Source organism: Pan paniscus, chromosome 4, assembly GCF_029289425.2.
Source record: "Pan paniscus chromosome 4, NHGRI_mPanPan1-v2.0_pri, whole genome shotgun sequence".
NCBI lineage: Eukaryota > Metazoa > Chordata > Mammalia > Primates > Hominidae > Pan > Pan paniscus.
Genome location: NC_073253.2, coordinates 59,394,282 through 59,420,227, shown reverse-complemented (window position 1 = coordinate 59,420,227; position 25,946 = coordinate 59,394,282). Strand labels below are relative to the sequence as shown.

Below are 25,946 nucleotides of genomic sequence, written 5' to 3'. Positions count from 1 at the left end.
AACTCTCCAGCTCCTCCCTCTCTACATGATCCTTTGCTTCTAATTTTGTCAATCACAGCACCTTCCCTGGCCCTTACTTTGTTCTTGCCAATCTCCTCTCCTTGAGCAGAAGAGGGAAGGGAGCCTGCTCCGTAGGTGAACAGCTCCTCCGCGGAGGCATCCTGTTTTCTTAGTGCAATCACTAATTCGCATTGCAAAATGCTTTATCACATGAGTGGGTTAAGCCATTCTAGGAGCATTCACTGAGCGCTCAGAGTGGGAACGTTTATCAGGCATGCAAATGCTAACTTACTTTCTAGAGAATGTTTAACTTAAAAGCCTAAAGAAATCTCAGATAATTCACTTCGGAGTAGAAACCTCCTTCAGCGTAGAAACCTCCTTCAGCCGCGCTCACTACGGCGCCCGGCTTCGCGGCACCGGCCACTAGAGGGCAGTGGCCGCCGCAAAGCCGCGGCGGGCGGTGGGCTCGGCGGCTCGGCCATCGCTTGCTCTCGCCTGGCAAGGGGCTCTCGGCCGTGGATTAGCGCAGCTGGAGACGTGGGAGGCCGCGGGCCCCGCCCCCGACCGGCGGCTGCTGCGGCGGCCCAGCGCGGCAGTCGGCGCTGGGAAGTGGAGGCGCTGCGAGCGGAGCCGCGCGGAGGGCGCGACCGGCGGGTCCGGGCAGCGTGGGTTTGCCGCCTTCGGGGCTCCAGTCCGCGCGCCAGGGCTCGAGCAGCACCGCGGGCCCCTCAGGTGGGCCTCGGCTCGGGACGCCGGGAGTCGGGACCGCCAGTCGGGGCGCCGGGACCATGGCGCTGCGCGCCCGGGCGCTGTACGACTTCAGGTCGGAGAACCCAGGCGAGATCTCGCTGCGAGAGCACGAGGTGCTGAGCCTGTGCAGCGAGCAGGACATCGAGGGCTGGCTCGAGGGGGTCAACAGCCGCGGCGACCGCGGCCTCTTCCCGGCCTCCTATGTGCAGGTGATCCGCGCCCCCGAGCCTGGCCCGGCGGGAGACGGCGGCCCGGGCGCCCCGGCCCGCTACGCCAATGTGCCCCCCGGGGGCTTCGAGCCCCTGCCCGTCGCGCCCCCCGCCTCCTTCAAGCCGCCGCCTGACGCCTTCCAGCCGCTGCTGCAGCCACAGCAGGCGCCGCCTCCGAGCACCTTCCAGCCGCCCGGCGCGGGCTTCCCGTACGGCGGGGGCGCCCTGCAGCCGTCGCCTCAGCAGCTCTACGGCGGCTACCAGGCCAGCCAAGGCAGCGATGATGACTGGGACGACGAGTGGGACGACAGCTCCACGGTGGCGGACGAGCCGGGCGCTCTGGGCAGCGGAGCATACCCGGACCTCGACGGCTCGTCTTCGGCGGGTGTGGGCGCAGCCGGCCGCTACCGCCTGTCCACGCGCTCCGACCTGTCCCTGGGCTCCCGCGGCGGCTCGGTCCCCCCGCAGCACCACCCGTCCGGGGCCAAGAGCTCGGCCACCGTGAGCCGCAACCTCAATCGCTTCTCCACCTTCGTCAAGTCCGGCGGGGAGGCCTTCGTGCTGGGGGAAGCGTCAGGCTTCGTGAAGGACGGGGACAAGCTGTGCGTGGTGCTGGGGCCCTACGGCCCCGAGTGGCAGGAGAACCCCTACCCGTTCCAGTGCACCATCGACGACCCCACCAAGCAGACCAAGTTCAAGGGCATGAAGAGCTACATCTCCTACAAGCTGGTGCCCACGCACACGCAGGTGCCGGTGCATCGGCGCTACAAGCACTTCGACTGGCTGTACGCGCGCCTGGCCGAGAAGTTCCCGGTCATCTCCGTGCCCCACCTGCCGGAGAAGCAGGCCACCGGCCGCTTCGAGGAGGACTTCATCTCTAAGCGCAGGAAGGGCCTGATCTGGTGGATGAACCACATGGCCAGCCACCCAGTGCTGGCGCAGTGCGACGTCTTCCAGCACTTCCTGACGTGCCCCAGCAGCACCGACGAGAAAGCCTGGAAGCAGGGCAAGAGGAAGGCCGAGAAAGACGAGATGGTGGGTGCCAACTTCTTCCTGACCCTTAGCACGCCCCCCGCCGCTGCCCTTGACCTGCAGGAGGTGGAGAGCAAGATCGACGGCTTCAAGTGCTTCACCAAGAAGATGGACGACAGCGCGCTGCAGCTCAACCACACTGCCAACGAGTTTGCGCGCAAGCAGGTGACCGGCTTCAAAAAGGAGTATCAGAAGGTGGGCCAGTCCTTCCGCGGCCTCAGCCAGGCCTTTGAGCTGGACCAGCAGGCCTTCTCGGTGGGCCTGAACCAGGCTATCGCCTTCACCGGAGATGCCTATGACGCCATTGGCGAGCTCTTCGCGGAGCAGCCCAGGCAGGACCTGGATCCCGTCATGGACCTATTAGCGCTGTATCAGGGGCATCTGGCTAACTTCCCGGACATCATCCACGTTCAGAAAGGTAAAGCCTGGCCCTTAGAGCAGGTGATATGGAGTGTATTGTGCAGGCTGAAAGGGGCGACTTTGACAGCGGTACCACTGTGGGTTTCAGACTCATATTCTACAGGTGAGGAAGCGAGCAGAGACGTGGACGCCTGGGTCTTTTCCCTAGAGTGTAAGTTGGATTGCTCGACAGGCAGCTTCCTCCTCGAGTATCTTGCATTAGGGAATGAGTACTCTTTCTCGAAGGTTCAAAGAGTACCTTTGATGACAGTGCTATCATTTTAGAGTTTGAATAGTTGAGTAATGAGCTGCTCAAATCTGTAATCTTGAGACGAGGGTAGAATTAGAAGGGGACCCAAACCATGTTAGGTATCTGAACACTGCACTGTCACTTAGTGGTGAGTTTCAAAAAGTGAGGAAATAATGGAGAAGAACGGATGTCTGTAAATAGAGAGAAATCTGCTTTCACCCTTCCACACCTCTCAATCTCTGCTTTGGTAGAGGAATTAAGATCAATTCTCTGAGTTTAAGAACTTCCTGCAAAGAATTCTTGCCTGCAATCTTTACGAAGTGAAGTAATTTCAGGAAAAGCGTACTCATTTTGAGTTTGAAATCTATTAATGTACTGAGATTGAGAACGTTGTTTAGGAAAATTGTTTAGGGAAACTACACAGAATGAATATAATCTGAGTATTGGATCTGAGAGCAGCGTTGCTGGTATCCAAGTGAGTTAGCTGTCCAGCTATCAGAGTTCATGAGTTATTAATAGTTGTTAGTGTCTCTGACCTTTGCTAAAGCACCAGAATTTGCAAATTAAAAAAAAAAAATAGCAGTAGTGCTTGTCTTAACATTTCTTACTAATGTGCATTCTCATATAATGCTTTGATTGAGGGAATGGGGAGGTGTGGGAGTTAGGGAGGCAGTCTTGCCTGTGAAAGTCCAGTGTAGGGGCGGCTGGGCAGGGAAACCTACTCCTGAGCAGGGAAACCTACTGTCCCTGTTTTCCTGAGCGGGTCTGGCCTTTACTGATGAAGTGCTCACTGCCTTTCTGGTGGGCCAGTCCGTTTATGAGCAACCCTGATCTCTGGCATGTCTTTTCTTGTATTGAACTGAAGTTTGCCTCCCTTGATTGTCTTTCTGTTCCCTGGGACCGCCTTCAGACTTTTGGAGACAGCAGTCTCGGTTCCTTCCTCTCTGCTTCTCTCCTTCCCCTTCCAAATGCGTGACTGGTCTTCTGACTCCTATGGGGGAAGGGGCTTGCTGGGAGAATGATCTAACGTTTTCAGTCTTGTTGCTTCCGCTGAAAGGGAGTACCCTGGACATCAGTACTAATTTTAGTAGAGAGTAGTAACTTCTTGGCAATTTGCGATTTGTAAATGCAGTCTAATATTGAATTCGCTTTTTGTGCAATCATATTGCTGTTGGCCTGTATTAAACCTGTATTTACATTACCTATGCCTTTTTTTAAAACATAAATTGTTATGAATCTTTGACTTTTTTGACTGGTGTTGGTGGAACTGCCTTTGTGAGCCTTTAATGGAGGGATTTAGCATTTAAATTCCATTGTGTTACATCATTCTGGACCTATGCTGGCTGCCCTTTTACACATTTCTGTGAGTTTGTGCAAATTACTGGTGAACAGTTGAAAGGATGGAACCAAGTACAGACACTTGGACATGTGTGCTGGGCCGCTGGTGTCTGTCTACTTTAGCTTGGCATCAGTTCATTCACTGTCAATCACACCATGCACTCAGCCTTTGTCAAATGGCCTGCTTTTGAAATTATATATTAGAAAAGGTATGGTGTGTGTTCTAATATCTATTTTGAGTTTACAGCAATGGTCTACTTAGTCTATTAAACCATCTGGTTATGGCCAGGGTCACGCCTGTAATCCCAGCATTTTGGGAGGTCGAGGCAGGAGGATTGCCTTAAGGCCAGGAGTTCGAGACCAGCCTGGGCAACATAGGGAGACTCCCGTGTCTACAAAAAATAAAGAAGTTAGCGTGGCATGGTGGCTCATACCTATAGTCCTAGCTACTAGGGAGGCTGAGGCTGGAGGATTGCTTGAGGCTAGGAGTTAATTTGAGGTTGCAGTGAGGCATAATTGAACCATTGCCCTCCAGCTTGGGTGACAGAGCAAGACCCTGTGTCCAAAACAAAAAATATATAGCTTATTTACTTCTTTATTTATTTTGTAGAGACAGGTGTCTTGCTATGTTGCCCAGGCTTGTCTCTAACTCTTGGGCTCAAGCAATCCTTCCAGCTCAGCCTCCCAAAGTGCTGGGATTACAAGCGTGAACCACCATGCCCGGCCTAGTTTATCTTTTTTAAATTATAGAACTGGATTTGTCTCTAGTCACTTGGGATTTGAAAAACTTCCTTCATTAAAACCAGTATCATTTTATGTGGCTTAACAGATTCAAGAGCACTAAACATAATCTCTAGGAACTTTGGAAAGAACAGCAGTTGATATTCAGTATAGTTTGTTTCTGCTGTAACCTTGGTGTGTAATGTACAGTGAACCTGTGTCCCTAGATGACACATCTTTAGAAAGTACTACCATTTAAAGTGACAGTGTGTGATACATAAGGCTAAAAGCATTTGCCTATAACCAGTGTTTATCAAGGATGCTAGTGTAGGCCATTTTTAGGAGTATAGATGAGACAAACATCATAAGCCAGGATAAAAGCTTTCTGAGCGTATTCAGGACTTGTGGTTGTAAAGAGCATCTCAATTCCATCACCTCCCCAACCCCAACTGTTACACACTTGAAATATGGCTAATGTGACTAAGGAACTGAATATTGGTCAACAGAGATGATAGAACTTTTCCATCAGTGCTGAAAGTTCTATTGGACAGTGCTGTGTTAAACTGCTGGCTGCAGTTTAACTATCAACCCCATCGTAAGTTTCTCCAGCAAATTATTATATTTTAATATACTTTCCTGATAGCTTTATTTTTACTTGGTCATCTCATTGCACCTCCTCCTTCCCCTATAGGCTTAATTAATAAAAACTGGGAAGGGGGAAGCAAGTCCTGCTAGATTCTTCTTTGCTGAATTTCCCAAGCACTCAACCTGAGTGACATTTCAGTAGTGTGAGCATCTCTTGCAGTGTGCCTTTATGTCCCATTCAGAAAACACATTGGTTACGGAACGGATGTCTGAGGCCATCCTGGTGAGAACCCAGCTGCAAAATGAGGGTGGAAAACTCAAATACTCTTAAATGTTGGTGGGCTGAAATTTTCCTGACTATACTAAATACTGAACCCATTCTTTAAACTAATAATGGTTTTAGTGTACGTACTTTCTGCAAAAGTGAAGAAAGCGATATACTTCCTTCAGCCAAAAGAGAATTCTGGAATTTTGATTTTTTTCCATCAACGGATGGAGTCTTAACTATTTAGGTTAATGGAGTTGAGCGAAGAAAGACGGTAGTTTGCTGTAGTCTGCGGTACATTAGATGGGAATTCAGAATCTATCGGAATTTTATTTGTGTTTTGCTTTGACCTAACAGGAGTCCTTTAAGTTCTTTGTTCATAGGTAGCTCATCAATCCCTGACTAGGCAGTGTGCAGATGTTTGTCACCGACATGTAACCCCTGTGGTCTTGATTTTTCTTTTCTTAAGTGATAGCATTTTATCTTCTCCCTCTTTATCATGCCTGTCTGCAGTATACCTTTATAGTGTTGATGTTGATGAGTTTGGGTAGTACTGAGGAATATATTTTATTATTAGTTTCTTGGCATATTCAGTTTTGTTTCCAAAGATATGATCAATCTCTAATATTTAATAAAGCTAAATCTAGGTGGCAGCAAGTTGAGGTTTAAAAGCTTTAGGTTTACCTCTTGGGACTATTGCTAAAAGGAAGACTGTAAAAGATTATGATAAATACTGGTTTCATCCTTGTTTAGGAATTTGGACTAAATAAAAATGGCTAGAGGGAGTTCCTTTAAGTGAAATGTCTTTCTTCTAGAGAAAAGGTGTAAAATAGTGTTAAATTGATTTGTCGGTTTGGGCTGTGTGAAGCAGGGAGGCAGGACTAGATAAGTAAATAGGCAGTCCTGTTTTCTGTACTCTTAAATATACAGACTCTACTTCATTGCTCTCTAAATGTTCCAGATGGAGCCTTTTTTCAATAAAAGCCCCAGGACCTCAGGAATGGTATACCAGTAGTGGGCCTATCAGTCTTGCTGGGTAGAATTTCACCATTGTGCTTCCTTTTACCACTAGTAGAGTTGGCCTGATGTCCTTCAGACATTAATTAAAGATAGCTGGAGTCCCAGCAGGGCACACAAGGTAAGGCTGGGCCACACGGAGACCCTTCCCTGTCTGCTCCCCATTCTCCTGTAGCTAAAAATAGCCCCGAAAGGGTGGTGCCAGGAATACAGAGAAAAGCTCTAAGAAGTTGGGGCTGTTTGCAAATTCATCCTTATTTTTGAAACCTCCGGGCTAGAAATTGAGGCTGTTCATTCTTTTTGTTTTCACTCCATCTTTAGTTGAACCCATTTCTCCTCTCCCCTGCATTTACCCCCAGCTGTTCTCTAAAAAGACCTTATGTCTCTAAAAAAAAAGAGAACAGGTCTGGGGCTTACCCTTTGCCCCAGTTTGTGTTTTCTTAGTGAAAATAAGGTGACTGTTGGTGCTTTCGAAATACATGACTCAGTTCCTTGGTTAAAATATAAATGTGACTGCCCAAGGACAGTCTTGGGCACGAAACTGGGTGTGGGCACCGCTCATACCACCCCGTCAGGGGTTTCTCAGACTTCTTTTTTGAGCCACACAGCCTTCAGAGTCACGCCGACCACAGTGGGACTGAAGGGAGGCAGAGGACCTGCACTCCCACCCTCCTCCCAGTAACTCAGGGAGCCTATGAGGTTTCCTTGTTCAGAAATGTTGTCCTGTCTGGCCATCTTAGGACTTCTAAGCATGATGCCAGAACCCAAACAAGTGAGAAGTTCTGTGATTCACTTACATACACTTCCCTTGGACTATTTAATATGTTCCTTCTCTTTGGGCTGAATAAAAACTATTATTGTATTGCCCCATGTATTTTTAAATCAAAGTTTAAATATCAAGTTAGATTTAATTTGCCATATATTTTTGAAGCTCTGTATCATTAACTAAAGGATTATAAAGTGGCAGAGTAATGCTGAGCTCTGTTTGACAAGATTATATCCGGAAGGCAGACGTGTATCATATCTCCTATTTATACAACACAGACTAGAATCTGGCCGCTCTGCCGGTGTCTGCAGGAGGGCTGGGTAGGCCTCTGGTCTTCAGTGAGTTATTTGACTAGCTATAGAGACAGATCAGCCAGCCTCGGCCGTTCCTTGTGCCAGGATTCTGAGAGCCTGGTGGATGGGCCAGTCTGCCCCAGGAGTTGCACCAAGGGGTGGGACTGGGCTGGGTCTGCTGAGGAAGCTGTGCCAGTGAAGGGGCAGCATGCCAAGCCAAGAAGCCGTGGGTGCAGAGCCTTATCGCAGTGGGAGCTGGCCTGTCGGGACCAGCATGGGCTCTGGAGGGCCAGTGTGTGGGCATGGAGGAGTTTTGGACAAGCTATTTTAACCTGCGTAACACTCAGTTATCTTTGGCCAAGTGGGGGCACTTCCTCACAAGGTCAGCATGAGAATTAAATGTTATAGTTCATAATAGCTAGTCACTAAATGTTTATTTTTGAAAAATAGATGGGTGAATTTAAAAGGAGATGACAACCAGGCATGGTGGCACACGCCTTTAATACCAGCTACTTGAGAGGCTGTGGGAGGAGAATCACTTGAGCCCAGGAGTTCAAATCCAGCCAGAGCAACACAGTGAGACCTTGTCTCTTTAAAAAAAAAAGAAAAAGAAAAGAAAAAAAAAATATTAAGGGCACTCTCCTTTGAAGGACAATTCCAGTAATCTTATCATCCCTCCTGGCAACCTATTGCCACCCGAATTGTAGGCAAAAGTACAAAAGCTCAAGGAGTCTTCAGTCTAGCAATTAAATATCTGCTTTAATCAGTTTGCCCTGTATTGCACACTGGAAGTAATGGTAACTGGGATAAATGTAGATGTTGTTTGGAGTCAATTGTTTGTTGTTGTTCACATTGAAGAGTGTATGTAAACTGTCTCCTGCTGGCTCCCCTCTAACCCAAATCACGTGTTCTGGTGCAAATCACTTAATGTTTCTGAGCTTCAGTTTCCTCATCTGTAAAAGTGAGGTTCATTATTTCCTAGGTACCATTTTGTTAGTTGACTTTTTTAAAAAAATAAGAGTAGTCTTAAGTATCCAGGAAACTTTTAGACATTGTTTCAGGCTGATTTTAACAGTGTTCTCTGTCTGCTTATGTGACTGTTTTATGGGAGCATGAAAAGCCCTTATCAGTTGATGTGAAAGAACATTTATGCACGTTTAGTTCAGATCAGCAAACATGCATTGCAGGCTTACCTCACTAGGAACTTCAAATGTAAAAGTGATTAATACCCGGCCTGCTGCTGCCTGGTGAGGGTTCCCGGGTGTTCGGAAGCTGTGGTATGGTAGACAGCTGAAGCGACTTCTCTCTGACCCAAATTAATAGGACTACCAAAGAGATAAATTATGACAGTTTTTTTAAGATGGAGTCTTGCTCTGTCACCTAGGCTGCAGTGCAGTGATGCGATCTCGGCTCACTGCAACCTCTGCCTCGCAAGTTCAAATGATTCTCCTGCCTCAGCCGCCCGAGTAACTGGGATTACAGGCATGTGCCACCATGCTTGGCTAACTTTTTTATTTTTTTTAGTAGAGACGGGGTTTCACTATATTGGCCAGGCTGGTCTTGAACTCCTGACCTCAAGCAATCTACCCACCTTGGCCTTCCAAAGTGCTGGGATTACAGGTGTGAGCCACTGTGCCCAGCCTCTGATATTGATCTTATAGCTTGATTAAACTTTAATTTGAATGAGTTTTAGTTCACTTGTCATTTCTGTACCTTTTCTTATGACTTAACTGTCACTGTGATTTGACTTTCCTCTTCTGCTAAATAAATTGTTATTTAGCAGGTAAGGGGACAGTGAAGGAAGGGGAGATAAAATCATTAGATTTATTCATAGGACCTTCTAAAAGATAAACTAGATTTTATTCAACAAATACGTATGTACCCATCATCGTCCAGGCACTATTCAAGATGCTAGTGTTGCATCAGCAGCCAAAACAAAGATCCCCACCCTTGTGGAGCTTGCAGTCTAGCAGGGTGGAGACACTCAATGAAAAACAAACACAGGAGGTAAGTTTTGATGTATGTTGGAGTTTGGTATGTGCTAGGAGAAAACAGTAGAGCAGGGAAAGAGGGCATGGGAGGCAGGATGAAGTACTAGTAAGAGTGCTCAAAGTAGGTCTCATTGAGAAAGTGAGATTTAAGCAGAGACCTGAATCACTGTGGAGTCAGGAGAGTCGTCCAAGCAGGTATCTCGGGGGAGAGCTTTTCAGGCAGAGGGTTTAGCTAAAGTAAGGCCTTGGGGTGGACATGTGCCAGGCAGGTTGAGGAACAGCAAGGCCAGGTGGTTGAAGTTAAGAGGATCCTAGGAGATGAGGTCATGGAAAGTCAGATTTGTAAGGCTTTGCAGGTCACTGTTAGGACTTGGAATGAAAGCCTGAGTCAGATGGAAGCAATTACAGGATTTTGAGCCAAGGTATGACATCCAACTGGACATATTAACAGACTTAGTCCAGAGCAATGAGAATAAAATGGCGTGCGGCAGTCAAAGGTGGATGGAAGCAGGGAGCTAGTAGGAAATACTCCAGTAATCCGGGTGAGAGATGCTGGTGGCCTGGACCAGAGTGGAGACAACAGAGGTGGTGGTCGGGGAGCCGGGGGGGTGTCCCCCTCCAGCTATATTTTGGAGGTAGAATCAACAGGTTTTCCTGAGGGATGGGATTGTGAAGGATGTGACATGCAAGAGAAAGAGGAGTCATCAAGGGTGACTGCAATTTTGGCCTGGCCTACAATAAGAATTGTCAGAACAGGGGTGGGGAGCAGCAATCAGGACTTGAGTTTTCTCCTTTTAGGTAGATCAGGCTCATGCATTCTGCTCCATGTCTCCCCACCCCAACACAAGCACTTTCTAGCTTCAGGTCTAGTCCCCTTCCTTGGAGTATCCCCCTTGGATTGTAGTCCTTTTGTGAATAATTGTTAGTGTGTGGGTTATGCTTTTATGTTCCTGTGTTGTATAGCTGTTAACTACTGTTTTATACATGCATAGCAAATACTTAATGAATGCTTGCTGAATTAATGAAGTAGGCACTCAGTAGCTACTTGGTTGATCTTGAAATAGATTTATAAGATGTTTTTGTTTTTCCATTTATATGATGATGGATAACAGTCTAAAGTGTACAGGAAATAAAGATAGAATCTAGATGTATTTTATGGATGAAGTCATTAACATGTGAGTGATTTAAAAGTCTTAGAGTTATGTGTTTATGAAATGACTTTCCATAATTCATTGGGGAGGGGAGGGGAAGTTTGAAAATGCTTAAAGTGCCAGAGAATTAATATTGTATACCTCATGATTTCACTTTATATTGATTCTTGGTGTTTAAACTTACGCATGCATACACGCGCGCACACACACACACACACACACACACACACACATTTTCCTAATTAGTAAGTTTTAGTTATAACATTTTTACTGGGGTCTCGTTTGCTTAATTCAGAGCACAAGATCCAGAGAATACATTCACCTTGTTGCTTGACTTGGATACACACGGAGCACTGAGCTCATGTGTAGAGCAGTAGGTACTTGCCCTCATGGAAGGCCCACTCAGTTCCTTGAGAGAGGCAGAATGTGTGCACAGAGGACTGAAATAAAAGGTAGATTTAACTTAGTACTGCGAATAAGACAGTGCATGGGAGTCCAGGGGATAGAGAGGAATTGTCAGTTTGTGTTAGAGGCTTGAGTGGCCAGCATTTGAATTCCCCCTTTGAAACATGGTCACAGTGTGACTTTTGGAGGACGGTAGGTGGAAAGCGCACTCCTGATCTTGAAATGCTTTAGGATAGGTTTGATAAGCATACAGTAATTGATAAGCAAGGTACCCAGTGCTCAGGTCAGTGAAGGGAACTGAAGTGAGGAGCTGTCACTGTACCGTGTGACACACAGTCGTGGACATGCACCATGATGTGAAGTAGGACAGAAGGAGGAGTAATTTTGGGCAGTGGATAGGAAGGTTCAGAGGTGGCTTCTGCCAGTCTCAGTCTAAGAAGAGTTTTGAAAACAAGTGGAAGTTTGCCAAGCCGGCAGAGTCGGGGAAGGGCATTCTGGGCCGAACCATATGGGATCCATCTTGGCTGCCTCTCAGAACCAGCCACTGAGGGGATACAGCAGAAAATGGGGCCCCACCCTGGATGTGAATCAGAATGTCTATGCTGCCTAGACATTGGTGTTCTTTGAAAAGCTCCTCACATGCTTTTGATGTGCTGCTGGGTTTACAGCTGCTGTTGGAGGTGATAGTGGAAACACGGAAGATCAAATGGGGTGCTGACATGGTCAGGCCTGCACTTAAGATGGACAGGTCCTGGTGGCAGGTGTAGAACATGGTTGGGGGTTAAGTGAAATGGAGAGTAATTCAGTAATTCAGACAAGACGTGATAACATCTTATTGGGGGCAGTGTCCGTGGCGGTGGGAGGAGAACACAGAAGGGGCTGCTTGCCTGCAGAGTGGGGTAAGGGATAGGGAGAAGTACAAAATGGCCTGCAGATTAGAGTCTCTGGGTCACCAATAGAGATGCCTGGAGATGGCCTGGAGCGGGGTCTGCAGACTACAGCCCACGGGCCAGATTCACCCAGGCGCCTGTTTGTTACAGTGCTTGAGCTAAGAATGGTTTTTGTATTTTTAAATGATTCTGTGTTTAATGGTTGTATAAGTCCCTACATAATAACCTCAATTTTCCCTCTTGACCTGCAAAGCCTAAAATGCTTACTGTCTGGCCCTTAAAGAAAATGTTTGCTGACCCTTGACTTGGATGACAAGCAGGTTAGGGGAGTGGGTGTGGCTACTCTTTATTGAGTACTTACTACGTGATAGGCAGTATTCCAAGCATTTTATATATGTCCTTTTTTTTTTTTCCACTAGAAAATTCAGAAGTGATACATTGTCTTAATTCTATGCAGGAGTGGGTATGACAGCAGTGTGGTTGTTGGCATGGGCTAAAACCAGATGGGTTTGAGTTCCTGCCAGCTTCACTATGTAATCTTGGGCCACACACTTCTTAACCTCTGTTTCCTCATGTGTAACATGGAGTAACTATGTTATTAATACAATAGCTGATAATGCTGAAAAATATTTTTCAGCATTAATTATCAGCTATTGTATTAGTTTCCTGTGGCTGCTGTAACAAATTCCTACAAACTAGGTGACTTACAACAACAGAAATGGATTCTCTTAGAGTTCTAGAGACGAGAAGTCTGGAAGGACAGTGTGGCAGTGCCATGCTCCCTTCAGAGGCTCTAGGAGAGACCCCTCCCTTGCCTCTCCAACTTCTGGTGGTTGCCAGCAGCCTTTGGTTTTCTTTGCTCTGCAGCTGTATCACCTCAGTCCGTGCCTCCCTCCTCACGTGGCATTCTCCCTGTGTGTCTGTCTCTGTGTCTTCTCTTAAGGACACCCGTTGTCCTAGATTTAGGGCCCACCCTAACCTAGAATGACCTTACCTTAACTAATTACATATTCAGAGACCCTGTTTCCAAAAAAGGTCACAGTCAAAGGTTCCATGTAGATTTTAGGGGGACACTATTGAACACAGCGCAGTTTTTAACTCCCCCAAAGTGGTGTCATCTCATTTGGTGGCTGTGAAAACTGAGGCTCAGGGAAGTTAAGTGATTTCCAGGCTCACAGAGCTAATGAGGAGAGCTAGGATTTGAGTGCATTATTTGCCTTAAGTTGAGACTGGTATTTCTTACGCTACAATATATAACATGCTTGTTAGAAAATTGACTTATTCTACAGGCAGTCAGCAGCCACTAAAAGTTTCAAACCAAAGAGTGACGTTTAGTCATAATCAAAGTAGCTATCATGTTTTGAAGACTTTCTGAGTGCCAGGCATGGTGCTTTGTGTTTTATATTCATTATATCTATTTAAGCTTCATAGGAGCTTAAAAAAGTATTTACCTCAAAAAAGCTGAGGTAAATACTCTTCTTATACCCATTTTGCAGACAGGAGCTGAACCACAGAATTTTTTTTTTTTTTTTTTTTTTTTTTTTTTGAGACAGTTTCGCCCTTGTTGCCCAGGCTGGAGTGCAGTGGCGTGATCTCGGCTCACCATAACCTCCACCTCCTGGGTTCAAGCGATTCTTCTGCCTCGGCCTCCTGAGTAGCTGGGATTATAGGTGCCTGCCACCACACCCAGCTAATTTTTTGTATTTTTAGTAGAGACGAGGTTTCATCATGTTGGCCAGGCTTGTCTCAAACTCCTGACCTCAGGTGATCTACCCGTCTCGGCCTCCCAAAGTGCTGGAATTACAGGTGTGAGTCACCCTGCCCGTCCAAACCACAGAAATTTAAACTGCGAGTTCCTGGAAGCATCCTTCACTGGTGCACCCTGGCTCCCTGAGGCAGGGCTTTTGGAAGTTACTCCTGTTGGTTGGGCAGAGATGAGGAGGCTCTTAGAGTACTCCAGGGGAAGAGTTGGCTTTGGAAAGGAACAGGTGAACTCGAGACACCTGCCAGGTATCATGTCAGAACCTGGTGAGGCGCTGGCTCTCCTGAGGAATCTAGTGTTACCTTAGAGGTTTTAAGTTTGGGTGGTAGAAAGTAGTGAAGCCAGTGATAGAAGAGGTAGGCAGACTGCGAAGAGGAGCAGGACTAAAAGGAAAGACAAGGAATGGGGCTGAAGGGAGTCTTAGAAAATCCTTTTTCTTTTATTGTGTTTTTATTGTGTTTAGTTAGGTTGACATTTGCGATTTTCATCAAAGCCACGTGTTGTCTACAGCAAGACATTTTTAACTAAATGCTGATAGATGTTAGTGTGGATAATCTGTAAATTTTCACGTTTTATGATTTGTATTTCACGTATATTTTAAAACTTGATACAATTTTAGATGCTTTGTTCTGTCTTTAGTTGGTTATTTATGATTTCATACAAGGATGTCCGGATGTGGTCAGAGTAAAGACTCACAGCCACCGGACACCTGGGCCCTGCCAGTGCGAGGCAGCGGGAAAACCACAGGAGTGAGGCATGTCCTTACATTTGAAACAGCTGAGTTAGGAATTATCTCCACAGCCTCGTGATCGTGAAGGGATGTGAAGCAGCACTCAGGATAACGAAGAGTGCTTGTGCTGCTCACCAGTCGGTACCACCATGGCATACATGGCAATTGGGACAATGGAGTTCACAATTTCAGACAAAAACTGGAAAATTACTTGAAAACGAGAAATGCATTATTTGCAGATATTCTGCTAACTCCAGCATGAACCACAGTGCACTCAGATAGGGTCCCATAAGTGCCCTGGCTCTGCGTGTGTGCCCTATCTTGCCTTGCCTTGGCTTCTCTCGTAAAGAGCAGGGGCCACTTTACTCTCTTCCTGGCCCCATCTAGAGGGACTTCTGTTTAGATTTATTTTAGCAGCTTCTATTTAGATTTATTTTGGCTTGGGTCTCCCTTTATCTTTCTAGAAAAAAAGAAAATAAGGTTTTACCTTTCATTAAAGGTACTTTCCCAAGTTCACTCTTTGGTACAGATATGCTTGTTGTATGTCACGTGTCGAAAGTGTTGGCAGCTTGCAAACATATCTATTGTTGCTTTTTTTTTTTTTTTTTTGTAGAGACCAGTATGCGTGCACATGCCTCAGGTAATTAAAGAACTGGGCACTGCAGACCTGAGGCCCCTATTTGTGTTCTCTGAATTTGAACCATTATATGGGTTTTACTTTACAAAGTCAGTTTTTTAAAAGTTTCATTGTATGGTCAGCATTATCAAGGATAGTATGTCTACCTTATTTTATTAAGAGTCTATGGGTATCAGATCTTTAAGAAAAGAAACAATACATGGTTTTCTTTCTTACTCTCAAATTTTAAAGTCTTCATCTATATTTGCTTGGCTACAGGCAAATCAACATTGCCACCATACCCAAAAACACTTCTCAAATAAAGACACTGTGTTTTCAGAATTCTCCTGAAGCTATCACCCTAGTAATTTTATCACGTTTAATATTCATTATGGGCTGGAACACAAGAACCTTTATGTATATAAAATTAGCAGCAAGAAACAGTTTTACCAAATAAACCACAAGAGGTACAATCATGTGATTTCTCTCTTCATTTTTGGAATGAGATAAACTGTATGACTATATATGCATAGTAACTAAAATAATCATCTTTTAAGGTATTTATATGCAAGTGAATATTTGTATTCAAACTGAATGTCATTCTGCCTTTAGACATTAGGTGATTGCTGAATGAAGCTATAAGAACTACTTAATTAGAATATTATAACAATGCTTTTACCTGAAACAGACTAATGATATTTTCAGGATGAAATCAAGCTTAGAGGCCTGAATTCTTTAAGTGATTTTTTTTCCATCAAGTGACCAGGTTTTTTTCTTTTTGCAATTGACTATGCTTGTCTTGATCCTCTTCCCTCCTTTTCAAAATGGTTCAAAAGTTCTCTTTGTCATTTATTATATTTATGAATTAAAAAGTGAATTTTAAATTACCTTTGAATTTTGATAGTTATTAGCTTTAGGGACCTTCATTAGTCCATTCAGAAAATTGCTTTCCCTGACTTGAGTTCAGTATTAATTTTGTACTCTCCAGGGTTTATTAATGTGGTCTAAACCTGAACCCACTTAGTATGAATCCATGCAGGAATAGTATTTAGGGTCTGGAGGTGGTTTGTGGGTTGCTCATCCCTATGTTGGTGGCATAGGCTCCTAGGAGGCGTTGGGTACTGGTGTAGTGTGCTGTGCTTTGAGGCCGATCTATGGGGCTTTGCGATCGCCATGGGTAGGGCATCCCCCCTTGGGCCACATACAAGGGAATTGCCTGAGTTGGGCAGACCCAGGTTCACATGCAGCTGGACACTGAGTAAAATTATTTAGTTTCTCTGAGTTTCACTTTCTGCCTCTGAAAATGGTGGCAATGATTACTTTTATTTCAGGGTTAAAGAGAAGAAAATGAGACATGCAAAGTGCAGAGCACAGGTGTGCACAGTGCAGGCGCTTCTCTGTGATGATCAAGTGGCTGGACGGCTGCCCTAGTTCTCTATTTTAAGTGGATGCTGGCCTTTGCTTTTTGAGACATTTTGCTCAAAACAATATGAAAAAGTAAATATTAGAGCAGAGAGGGGGAAGGGTAATCAACAAGTAGGTGGAGACCAACAGGGAGGAAGGAAAGGGGAGGGGAAGAAGTTAATGGGGAGTTAGTAGGGAAGGCCAGGGTGTGGATCCCAGCAATGAGAGGATAAGAACCCAATAGGCCACGTTGACCAAATTAGCATTTTCTTTCAGCATGTTACGTGTGCCAGGGAATGAAGAAAAACAGGCCGAGTCCAGTCTTGAGCGACTTCTAAGCAGCTGTCCCTGTTGCCCTTCAGCCTGTCTCCTGTTCTTTCCCGTACACCATGGCTTCTGTTTCCTGGGGAAGGGCCCCTGGAAGACAGAAATCAAGTTAATGTTTTTGGCACATTCATGATTTCAAAATTAAATAAGGTGCTTTCTTTTTTCTTTTTTTTTTTTAAGGGAGAAAATGTAGCCTTTGGATTCCTGTTGCTTAGTGACTGGGCCTTTTGTATAATTAGTCTTAGAAGAGACAAAACATACTAAGAATAAGAGATTGGATTGAGGAAAGGAAGGCAAAGTTCAGGTACAAGGACTGGATGGGGTTGGACTGGGAGCTCTTGGAGCCATGGCAAGCCCTGTGGGGACCTGAGTTTGGGGTCAGGCAGAAAGAGGGAAAACGGTAAGGAGGCCAGACAGCTTCTTTAAAGGGAGGGCAGGGCCTTGCCTGGTTAAAATGGCTGAGGCAGTACAGTGTATGAGGGCTTTTTTTTCTTTCTTTCTTTTTTTTTCCCCCTGTCTCACTTTGATGGGTCAGAAGTTTCCAGGAAAGTTCTGGTTAAAATGCCTGAGGCAGTACAGTGTATGAGGATTTGCTTTTTTGTTTTGTTTTTTTTTCCCTCTGTCTCACTTTGATGGGTCAGAAATTTCCAGGAAAGTTGTTCTCCCTGCAAATGAGAAGCAGAGGAACATGGAACAGAGAAGTTTAGTGCAGTGCAAGTGCATCTGCTAGTGTGCTGGTTGAGTTTCAGCTTGCAGTGTGTTTTTAATATGTGCTCATGGGCTACATGACTAGAGAGATTCACTACTGTCATACTGTCATTCTAGAAAAAAGTTGGCATTGAAATCGTGTTAGCTTTTACTGATGGAAATAGTTTAATGATATGCTGTGTAAATACTGTGATGCTTTTGAAAATGGTGCTGATTTCTAATTCATAATTTATAAATGATTTTTAAAAATTTGAGCCTTTTAAGGTAATATTAATGAACCTTGTCACATGATTAAATTCTTTTGTTTTCATTGTTTTATATTCATTGCAAACATGAGTAACATAATTCCTCTAAAATTGAGAATATATGTATTATAAACAAAGACATAGTTATTTCTTGCTTTGGTCTTTTCAGCCTGAGCATCCTTTAGAACTGCGAGATGGCTTACATTGGTTAGATACAAAGAAAAAAGGTAGGAGGGGATAGAAGTGAATTTAGGACATTCGATTTCTCTGGAGCTAGGACTGGTGATGGAGAAGTGGGGCAAAGTACCTTTCTCTGAGCTTGGGAAATTGCACTGATATGAAAATGAGCCCTGTTGGGAATTTTCCAGGTACAGAATCAGCGTGGGAATCTAGGAGGTTTTGTTAACAACAAATCCTAAAGCAAAGTAAAAATATTGGTTTAATTTTCCTTTTAACTCTCAAAACATAGAAAGGAAAGGACCCTTTTCAACAATGTAGTAGGGTCAAGTCTCCATCTCAGGCCTCAATACACTAATCCACTCAATCTGTGCCCACAAAGAGGGTAATAGGTCTCCTGAATGAGGATGCCCTGCTTGGAAGGGAGAATGGGACGTGCCAGGGCTGGCAGGCATGTGGAGGTGGGGTCTTTGCCATGAATTAGCTGTGGGACTTTGAACAAGTAGCTCACCCTCTTGTTTGTAGAATGGAGAGACTTGTATAAAAACTCTTCTAAGACCTTTTTAGCTTTATTAAAAAAAAAAATTTGAGAGCCAGCTCTGCCCTTCTTACCTGGGAGGTAGCTCTGCCTTGCCTTCCCCAGAGGGCATCTCCAGGACTGGAGTGTGGGAAGGTGCCCTTGGGCTCCTGCCTCTCATTTAGGAATTAGACCTCAGGGTTATTAGTTCCTGAGTGCACTTTCTGTCCTGTGGAAGAATTCGAGTAATCCACCAAACTAATTCAGTAATTAAGTTGAACTCTCAACCAAAACTTCACTCTCAACAGGTAAACCTAGAGCTTACTCTAGGATCCTTCCTGCCTCCTTCACAGAGATCCCCTGAAGAAGAAATAGCTGCAGTGTGTTGGAGGCTCAGCCTAGGGGGCACTCTGGGCTCCTTTTGCCTGTTCGGTATCACTGTATTGGGATGTGGTTGAAATCGATTGCCTCACTTTAAATAATTATTTTTCCTGTACTTCAAATTCATTTTTTTAAATTATACTTTAAGTTCTAGGGTACATGTGCACAGCGTGCAGGTTTGTTACATATGTATACATGCGCCATGTTGGTGTGCTGCACCCATTAACTCGTCATTTACATTAGGTATATCTCCTAATGCTATCCTTCCCCCCTCCCCCAACCCCACGACAGGCCCTGGTGTGTGATGTTCCCCTTCCTGTGTCCAAGTGTTCTCATTGTTCAGTTCCACCTATGAGTGAGAACACGCAGTGTTTGGTTTTCTGTCCTTGCAGTAGTTTGCTCAGAATGATGGTTTCTAGCTTCATCCATGTCCCTACAAAGGACATGAACTCATCATTTTTTATGGCTGCATAGTATTCCATGGTGTATATGTGCCACATTTTCTTAATCCAGTCTATCATTGATGGTCATTTGGGTTGGTTCCAAGTCTTTGCTGTTGTGAACCGTGCCGCAATAAACATACGTGTGTATGTGTCTTTATAGTAGCATGATTTATAATCCTTTGGATATATACCCAGTAATGGGATGGCTGGGTCAAATGGTATTTCTAGTTCTAGATCCTTGAGGAATTGCCACACTGTCTTCCACAATAGTTGAACTAGTTTACAGTCCTACCAACAGTGTGAAAGTGTTCCTGTTTCTCCACATCCTCTCCAGCACCTGTTGTTTCCTGATTTTCTAATGATTGCCATTCTAACTGGTGTGAGATGATATCTCATTGTGGTTTTGATTTGCATTTCTCTGATGGTCAGTGATGATGAGCATTTCTTCATGTGTCTGTCAGCTGCATAAATGTCTTCTTTTGAGATGTATTTTTCAGGCTGGGCGCTGCAGCTTATGCTTATAATCCCAGCAGTTTGGGAGGCTGAGGCGGGCGGATCACTTGAGCTCAGGAGTTGGAGACCGGCCTGGACAACATGGTGAAACCTTGTCTCTACAGTTTAAATTAAATAAAGAGAGAGAGAGAGAAGAAAATTTCTTTTCAGTTGTGTAACTTGGAGAGGCTGCACTACTTCATGTATGAATAGTGTTTTCTTCTGAATTGGAAACGGTACTACTTAATTGTTAGGTTTTTTAAAGAGTATATTCACACTGGTCTGTATTGTCAGCCGCTTTTTTAATCTCTATTTAATGTGCACCTGCACTTTCTTTTCATAATAAAATCGTAATATGCTCATGCTATTCCAGATGCAGCTAACTAATGAAGCAGTTTCAGTTTACAGTGACATTTTCGTTGGAAAATGTTTTTCCCTCTGATTATACCTGTTTATTATTTTCTTTCATCTTAAAGCTGTTCCCCTAACTATGAGTACTGTGGGATCTTTTGTTTGTTCTAACAGTGATGTTTTTGACCTTAAACTTCATTATATAATTGCTCCCCCATTCTTTCATTTCCCTCTTCTGTTTTGAAAGCAGAGTGGTGGCAATATGATGTTTATGAGGGGAGGGGGCTGGCAAGGGGGCATGTTCCTCCTAAATTAGCCACTTAAAAAGCAGAGCTTTCGATGCTATTGCCTGTTTTCATATTGATTCCATCATAAAAATGTGTAGTCCTTGTGTTATTTAGATTCTGGGCAACATTTTTAGTTTTCATTTACACTCCTCGGGTTTGGTTAAAAAACAATGCAGTACAGCCGTGAGAATGCTTTAAAATGCTGTCATACTTTGTTACAGCTCTGCAGCTGGTTGTATTGTACCTCTGCAGTTGTTTCTTAGGCAGCTACAAATTACTTAATTTCTAAAGCTATCCTAGAAGTAGCAAGTCTATGATGATCTAACTCTGCTCCAGTAGTTTCCGCTTCCAACATGCTAGAGCTGAAAATTTTGCTCTCTGCCTTTCTTGTGATATTTAAAATTTTGAATATGAAGATAATTGTGAAGCCTGAAAATATGTACACATAATTCCCAGTTTGAGCAGTGTCAGATCAACTGTAAGAACCCAATCATTTGTAACAAAACCCAGATTCTACTTCTAATAATAATACTATTTCACTCACATCTAGCCAACACTTGTAATATTGTTTCTATTGGAAAAATATGTTTCCACTTTCTTTTCGAGTGAACTCAGAGCTTAGGAGCTCAGTGGGCAGAGGTGGGTAGAGGGAAGCTTCCTGGGAACCCCAGAAAGTGGTTCTGCGTGTTAGTCCCCAAGTGTTAAACACTCATGCTGTCTGTCTGTGGATCACTTGAGCTGTTTAAAAGATGTCATATTTTTTTTTCTGTTTACTTCTAGTCAGAACTAGTCAATTGACTTCCATAATTAGCTTACCGTTTTCATAGGGAGGAAAGCACTGATACCTTTACTGTTTGTTAAAAGGTGTACAGAAAAAACTAATTGGAAAGTTGTGAGATGAATTTTTTAAAAAACAAATTACTTTCTTGGGAAAAGATGTATATATTTTAAAACTTTGCAAAGTATTTTATAAGAGTCAACTTTTTTTATTTGGCTTCAGATGTTGGAAGACCCTTGGCATTGCCATTCTGAACATTAACAGCCATTCGCTTCAATTCAGGATATAATCAGGAACTCTCGATTTTTAATTTGTTTTAAGTATATTACTATCAACTTGTTTTATTGCTAATCATCTTTTAACTTTCTTTTGAAGGTGGATCTGGGAAAAAATCAATTTAGTTACATTTCAGTTAAAGGAAGTTATTTTTGTTTTTTAAACTTGTTCTACATTTGTGGGTACAATTTTATGGAGACATAATCTTCCTTGATTACACGTAGCTCTCCTTACTCTTTAAATTTGTACATTTAAAGTATGCTATTTAATACCTTCATTTACCATTTTATATAGTTTTTATTTTTTAATTTTTTAGACAGGGTCTCACTTTATTACGCAGGCTGGAGTGCAGTGGTGCGATCATAGCTCATTGCAGCCTGGAATTCCTGGACTCTCCCGCCTCAGCCTCCTGAGTAGCTGGGAGTACAGGTGTGCGTCACCACACCTGGCTAACAGTTTCTCTTCTTAATAGTTGTAGTGCTTGCTTTGAAATCAGTTATGCATTCAGATCCCATCTCAGCCTCCTGCTGGGTTACCTGGATGACTGTCAGGCTCAAAGATGTTGAGTAACTTCCTCAATTTCCTTGTAGTAAAACTAGGAGTAATGTCCGTTGTAAAGTTGTAGTGAAGATTAGAAACAGTAGATGGAAAGTGCCTAGCATATGTTATTACTATTTCTAGCAGCTACCATTTACTGTTCAGATATTCTATTCCCTGCCCTCCACCCTGCCACCATCTATAGTGCAGTGCTGGGCATGTAGCAGGCCCTCTGAGCATTTTCCGTTGTCACATTGGTCACATGTTATCTTGGAGAAAGCCATATTCAACTCCCATGCAGAATTGTGCTTCATGGACCTATTTCACTTTGCGTCAGGGTAGTGTGCCTGCCCTGACGGTGCTTTGCGGTGTGTCTCCTGTTTGAATCTCCCTGTTCTATCAGTGTGCTCTATACATGCCAGCCTTTCCATAAATGTTCACATTAAAATTCTCACCCTGGAGCCCAACCTTTTGGGGACTTTTAAAAATAGCAACATTTTGTATTATTCACTTAATAAATTCATACTTGGGAAAAAAATGAGTCTTTGGGTTTTTTTGTTTTGTTTTGTTGTTTTCTTGTTTTTTGTTTGTTTTGTTTTGTTTTGTTTTGTTTTTTTTGAGATGGAGTTTCGCTCTTGTTGCCCGGGCTGGAGTGCAATGGTGCGATTTCGGCTCACTGCAACCTCCACCTCCCGGGTTCAAGTGATTCTCCTGCCTCAGCCTCCCGGGTACTTGGGATTACAGGCGCCCACCACCACACCTGGCTAAAAATGAGTCCCAAATTCTTCTTGGCTCCTCTAGTATGTATGCTTAGGAAGCTTGAAGATATTACATGCTGGCAGATCCTGGGGCCTCAAAGAGATGTTAATACTTATTGCTGTATCCGAGACTTTGGAAAATGTATGCTGATTTAATAAGTTGTAAAAACTTTAGACTTGTTCTTTTTTTTTTTTCTTCATTGAGATAGGGTTTTACTCTGTCACCCAGCAGGCTGGAGGTGCAGTGCTGTGATCACAGCTCATTGCAGCCTCAACCTCCTGGACTCAGATGATCCTCCCTCCTCAGCCTCCTGAGTAGCTGAGACTATAGACGTGCACTGCCATGACTGGCTAATTTGTTGTATTTTTCATAGGGATGGGGTTTCACCATGTTGCCCAGGCTGGTCTCAAACTCCTGACCTCAACCCATCCCCCTGCCTCAGCCTCCCAAATTGCCGGGATTTTAGGCATAAGCCACCGTGGCAAGCCCTGGACTTGTTGATTTTTAAATTGGTTGTTACGGATGCACATCTGTAATTCTATATAACACAGTGCAGTTTGTCAAAATATGGTGAACTAATTTGGAGTTTGACAAGCTGCAACTTAGTTGACATTCACCCAATTCAAGGCCAGGTTTCAGAGCTTCTCTATACTGGACTCTGTTCTCTATGATGAAAAGCTGGGCTCTAGTAATTAGAGCAAGTAATACTTGCAGAATATTACCAATGCAGGCAACAACTGTTAAGACAGGTCAGGATCTGAGCAGGGAAGGATCCTGCGTACTGGTCCTTAGCATTTGAACATGGGACTATGGCTTCCTCCAGTACCTTGGATTGAAATCAGATGAAAATATAGTCAAATCACTTGAGATTTTTCTCTTTTAATTTCCTATTCTCTTTATCATTATAAAACATGTATTTTATCACTACACATTCTCAGTCTTTCTGAATTTTTTTTTCCTTTAGTTTTACCTGTTACACTTTCCTGGTCTTTTCTTTTTTTTCTCTCTCTCTTTTTTTGAGACAGAGTTTCGCTCTTGTTGCCCAGGCTGGAGTACGGTGGCGCAATCTCGGCACAATGCAACCTCTGCCTTCCAGCTTCAAGCGATTCTCCTGCCCCAACCTCCCGAGTAGCTGGGATTACAGGTGCCCGCCACCACGCCCGGCTAATTTTTGTATTTTTAGTAGAGACAGGGTTTCACCATATTGGCCAGGCTGGTCTCGATCTCCTGACCTCAGGTGATCCACCCACCTCAGCTTCCCAAAGTCTTAGGATTACAGGCGTGAGCCACCGCGCCCGGCCCTCCTGGTCTTTTCAACTTCAATTTCTGTATATGGAATGTGAAGCCTGTACAAATATAACAAAGATAAATGTTTTGCAATAAATTATTATTAATTTTTTATGTTGGGGAGATGTCTTTCTCTTCAAGCAGGCAAATGTTAGTGCTTTGCTGATACTGTCAGCCACAGTAGAAATGTTTAAAGGGCCCTATTTTCAGAGTGATGGCTTCTTAGTAGAACTGGGACAGGGGTCTTCCTCTGTCTAGCAGAGTGCATTTCTCTGCCATGGGTTAGGTGGAAGTGGTGTGGGTGGGGCATGTGTGCTCTGTGCACCTGCAGTACATGTGTTCTTGTTTCAGGACTTTGCTGCTTTTCACTTAAAGGTCTCATTTAGAATAAATCAATGAAAATAAATGTGTACATATGTGCACACCTACACGTACATATATATGGATGAAATTTGCTGTTGGTGCTTTTTCATTTCTCAGGTCTTTGAACTATGCCAAAAAAGCATACTGCTTTACGTTTAAGGGTTTTGTTTAATATTATATTATTCTGTAGGAGATTTGAAGAAATTTAGAAATAGGGCATCTTCCCTTGTATATTTCACTATTGGGCAAAACAACATTTCCGCAACAAAGTCTCTCAGTTTCTGTACCTCCTCCTACTCAAGGTTCCTGGTTCCCTCCTCAGTAGTACTGTGTTCTCAGACTGCCAAGCCAGGCACTCTAGCTGTTTGTCTCTGTGTTCTGTCTTGCCTTTCAGTATGGTTTAGTGTAATGAGTGCTAGGCACAGTCGGAAAATCTGAATTCTCAAGCTGGCTTTGTTCAAGTGATTTGAGCTTTATTACTACTCATTCCCAAGAACTCAGGAATAGCCTATTTCCTACCCCTAAACATCCTCAAACTTTTGTGTCTTTGTATGACTGTGCTTTCAAGGGAGGGCCTGCCTTCGTATGGCACCTGCCGGAGTGGTCAATCCTTCACCCCCACCCCTGCAACACCCTCTGTTGATACTTCTAGGCATAAGATTATGGAACCGCTGGCATCATTCCTAAGTCATCATTAGGGCAGAGTTAACACTCACTGATACTTATAGTCCCAAAAAAGGGGCAAATTCTTATTAAAGCCCTTGTACTCCAGGTGTGGGTCTCCCGATGCAACGTGAAGTCAGAATCAGACATGTGTTCGCAATTCACCCCTTCACCAGGCACTTTCTGTGTGCTGAGCACTTCAGCTAGGTGTTTACTCTGGATGACAAGATAATGGGCTAGGCCAACCCTCATGAGGGTGACCTCCAATTGTAGACTGGCAACATTGCCAGGCACCCTCCCTGACTGTGACATGATTCCAAAACACAACCTGTGTTGGTACTAACTTGTTTTAGAGACTGGTTCTAGAGTCTTAATTATTTAGTGAGACTTTCTGAGGAAGTGGGTTTGGATCCTTTATGGGATGTTTTTATAAACAGTATAATTCTCTTAATATATGTGGAAATAATGATGTCACACCTTTTGAGCATGTGAAAACTGCAGTTTCTTGTTGTGTCTTTTTAAGGACATTTCCTTGCAGTTTATTATCAGTTATGTATAGCATCTCTACTTGGAAGAGATGGGATACTACAGATTCTTGGTCAATGTAACAAACACTAGTTTTTTAAGAGAAATTTTAACAAAGGGAGTGTTTTCAGAAACTTTACCAGATTCCTTCTTTTTTTAAAATGAGTAATTATGGTCCTCACTTTAAATTTCAAAGGTATTGAAAATAGTTTGGGCAACTATTTATAATGCCCAAGATTCTGTTTAATATGTAGTTA

At 44.0% G+C, this 25,946-nt stretch overlaps 1 protein-coding gene across 11 annotated transcripts in view; it reads left to right on the top strand.

Moving 5' to 3' along the window:
- The first annotated feature begins 532 nt into the window (after positions 1–532).
- The window catches only part of SNX18 (sorting nexin 18), a 238,349-nt gene continuing 212,935 nt past the window's right edge, over positions 533–25,946 (top strand). For 7 of the 11 annotated variants that reach the window (XR_010112195.1, XM_055112388.2, XM_055112386.2 and 4 more), the window contains exon 1: positions 553–2,409. Coding sequence is in view for 10 of the 11 variants with exons in the window: in XM_055112388.2 (XP_054968363.1) it covers positions 789–2,409 (1,621 nt within the window). In the remaining variant the exon portion in view is untranslated. Of the gene's footprint in view, positions 2,563–25,946 lie in introns of all 11 variants that reach the window. The other 4 variants (XM_003827464.6, XM_034960098.3, XM_055112382.2 and 1 more) reach the window with 4 other exon arrangements.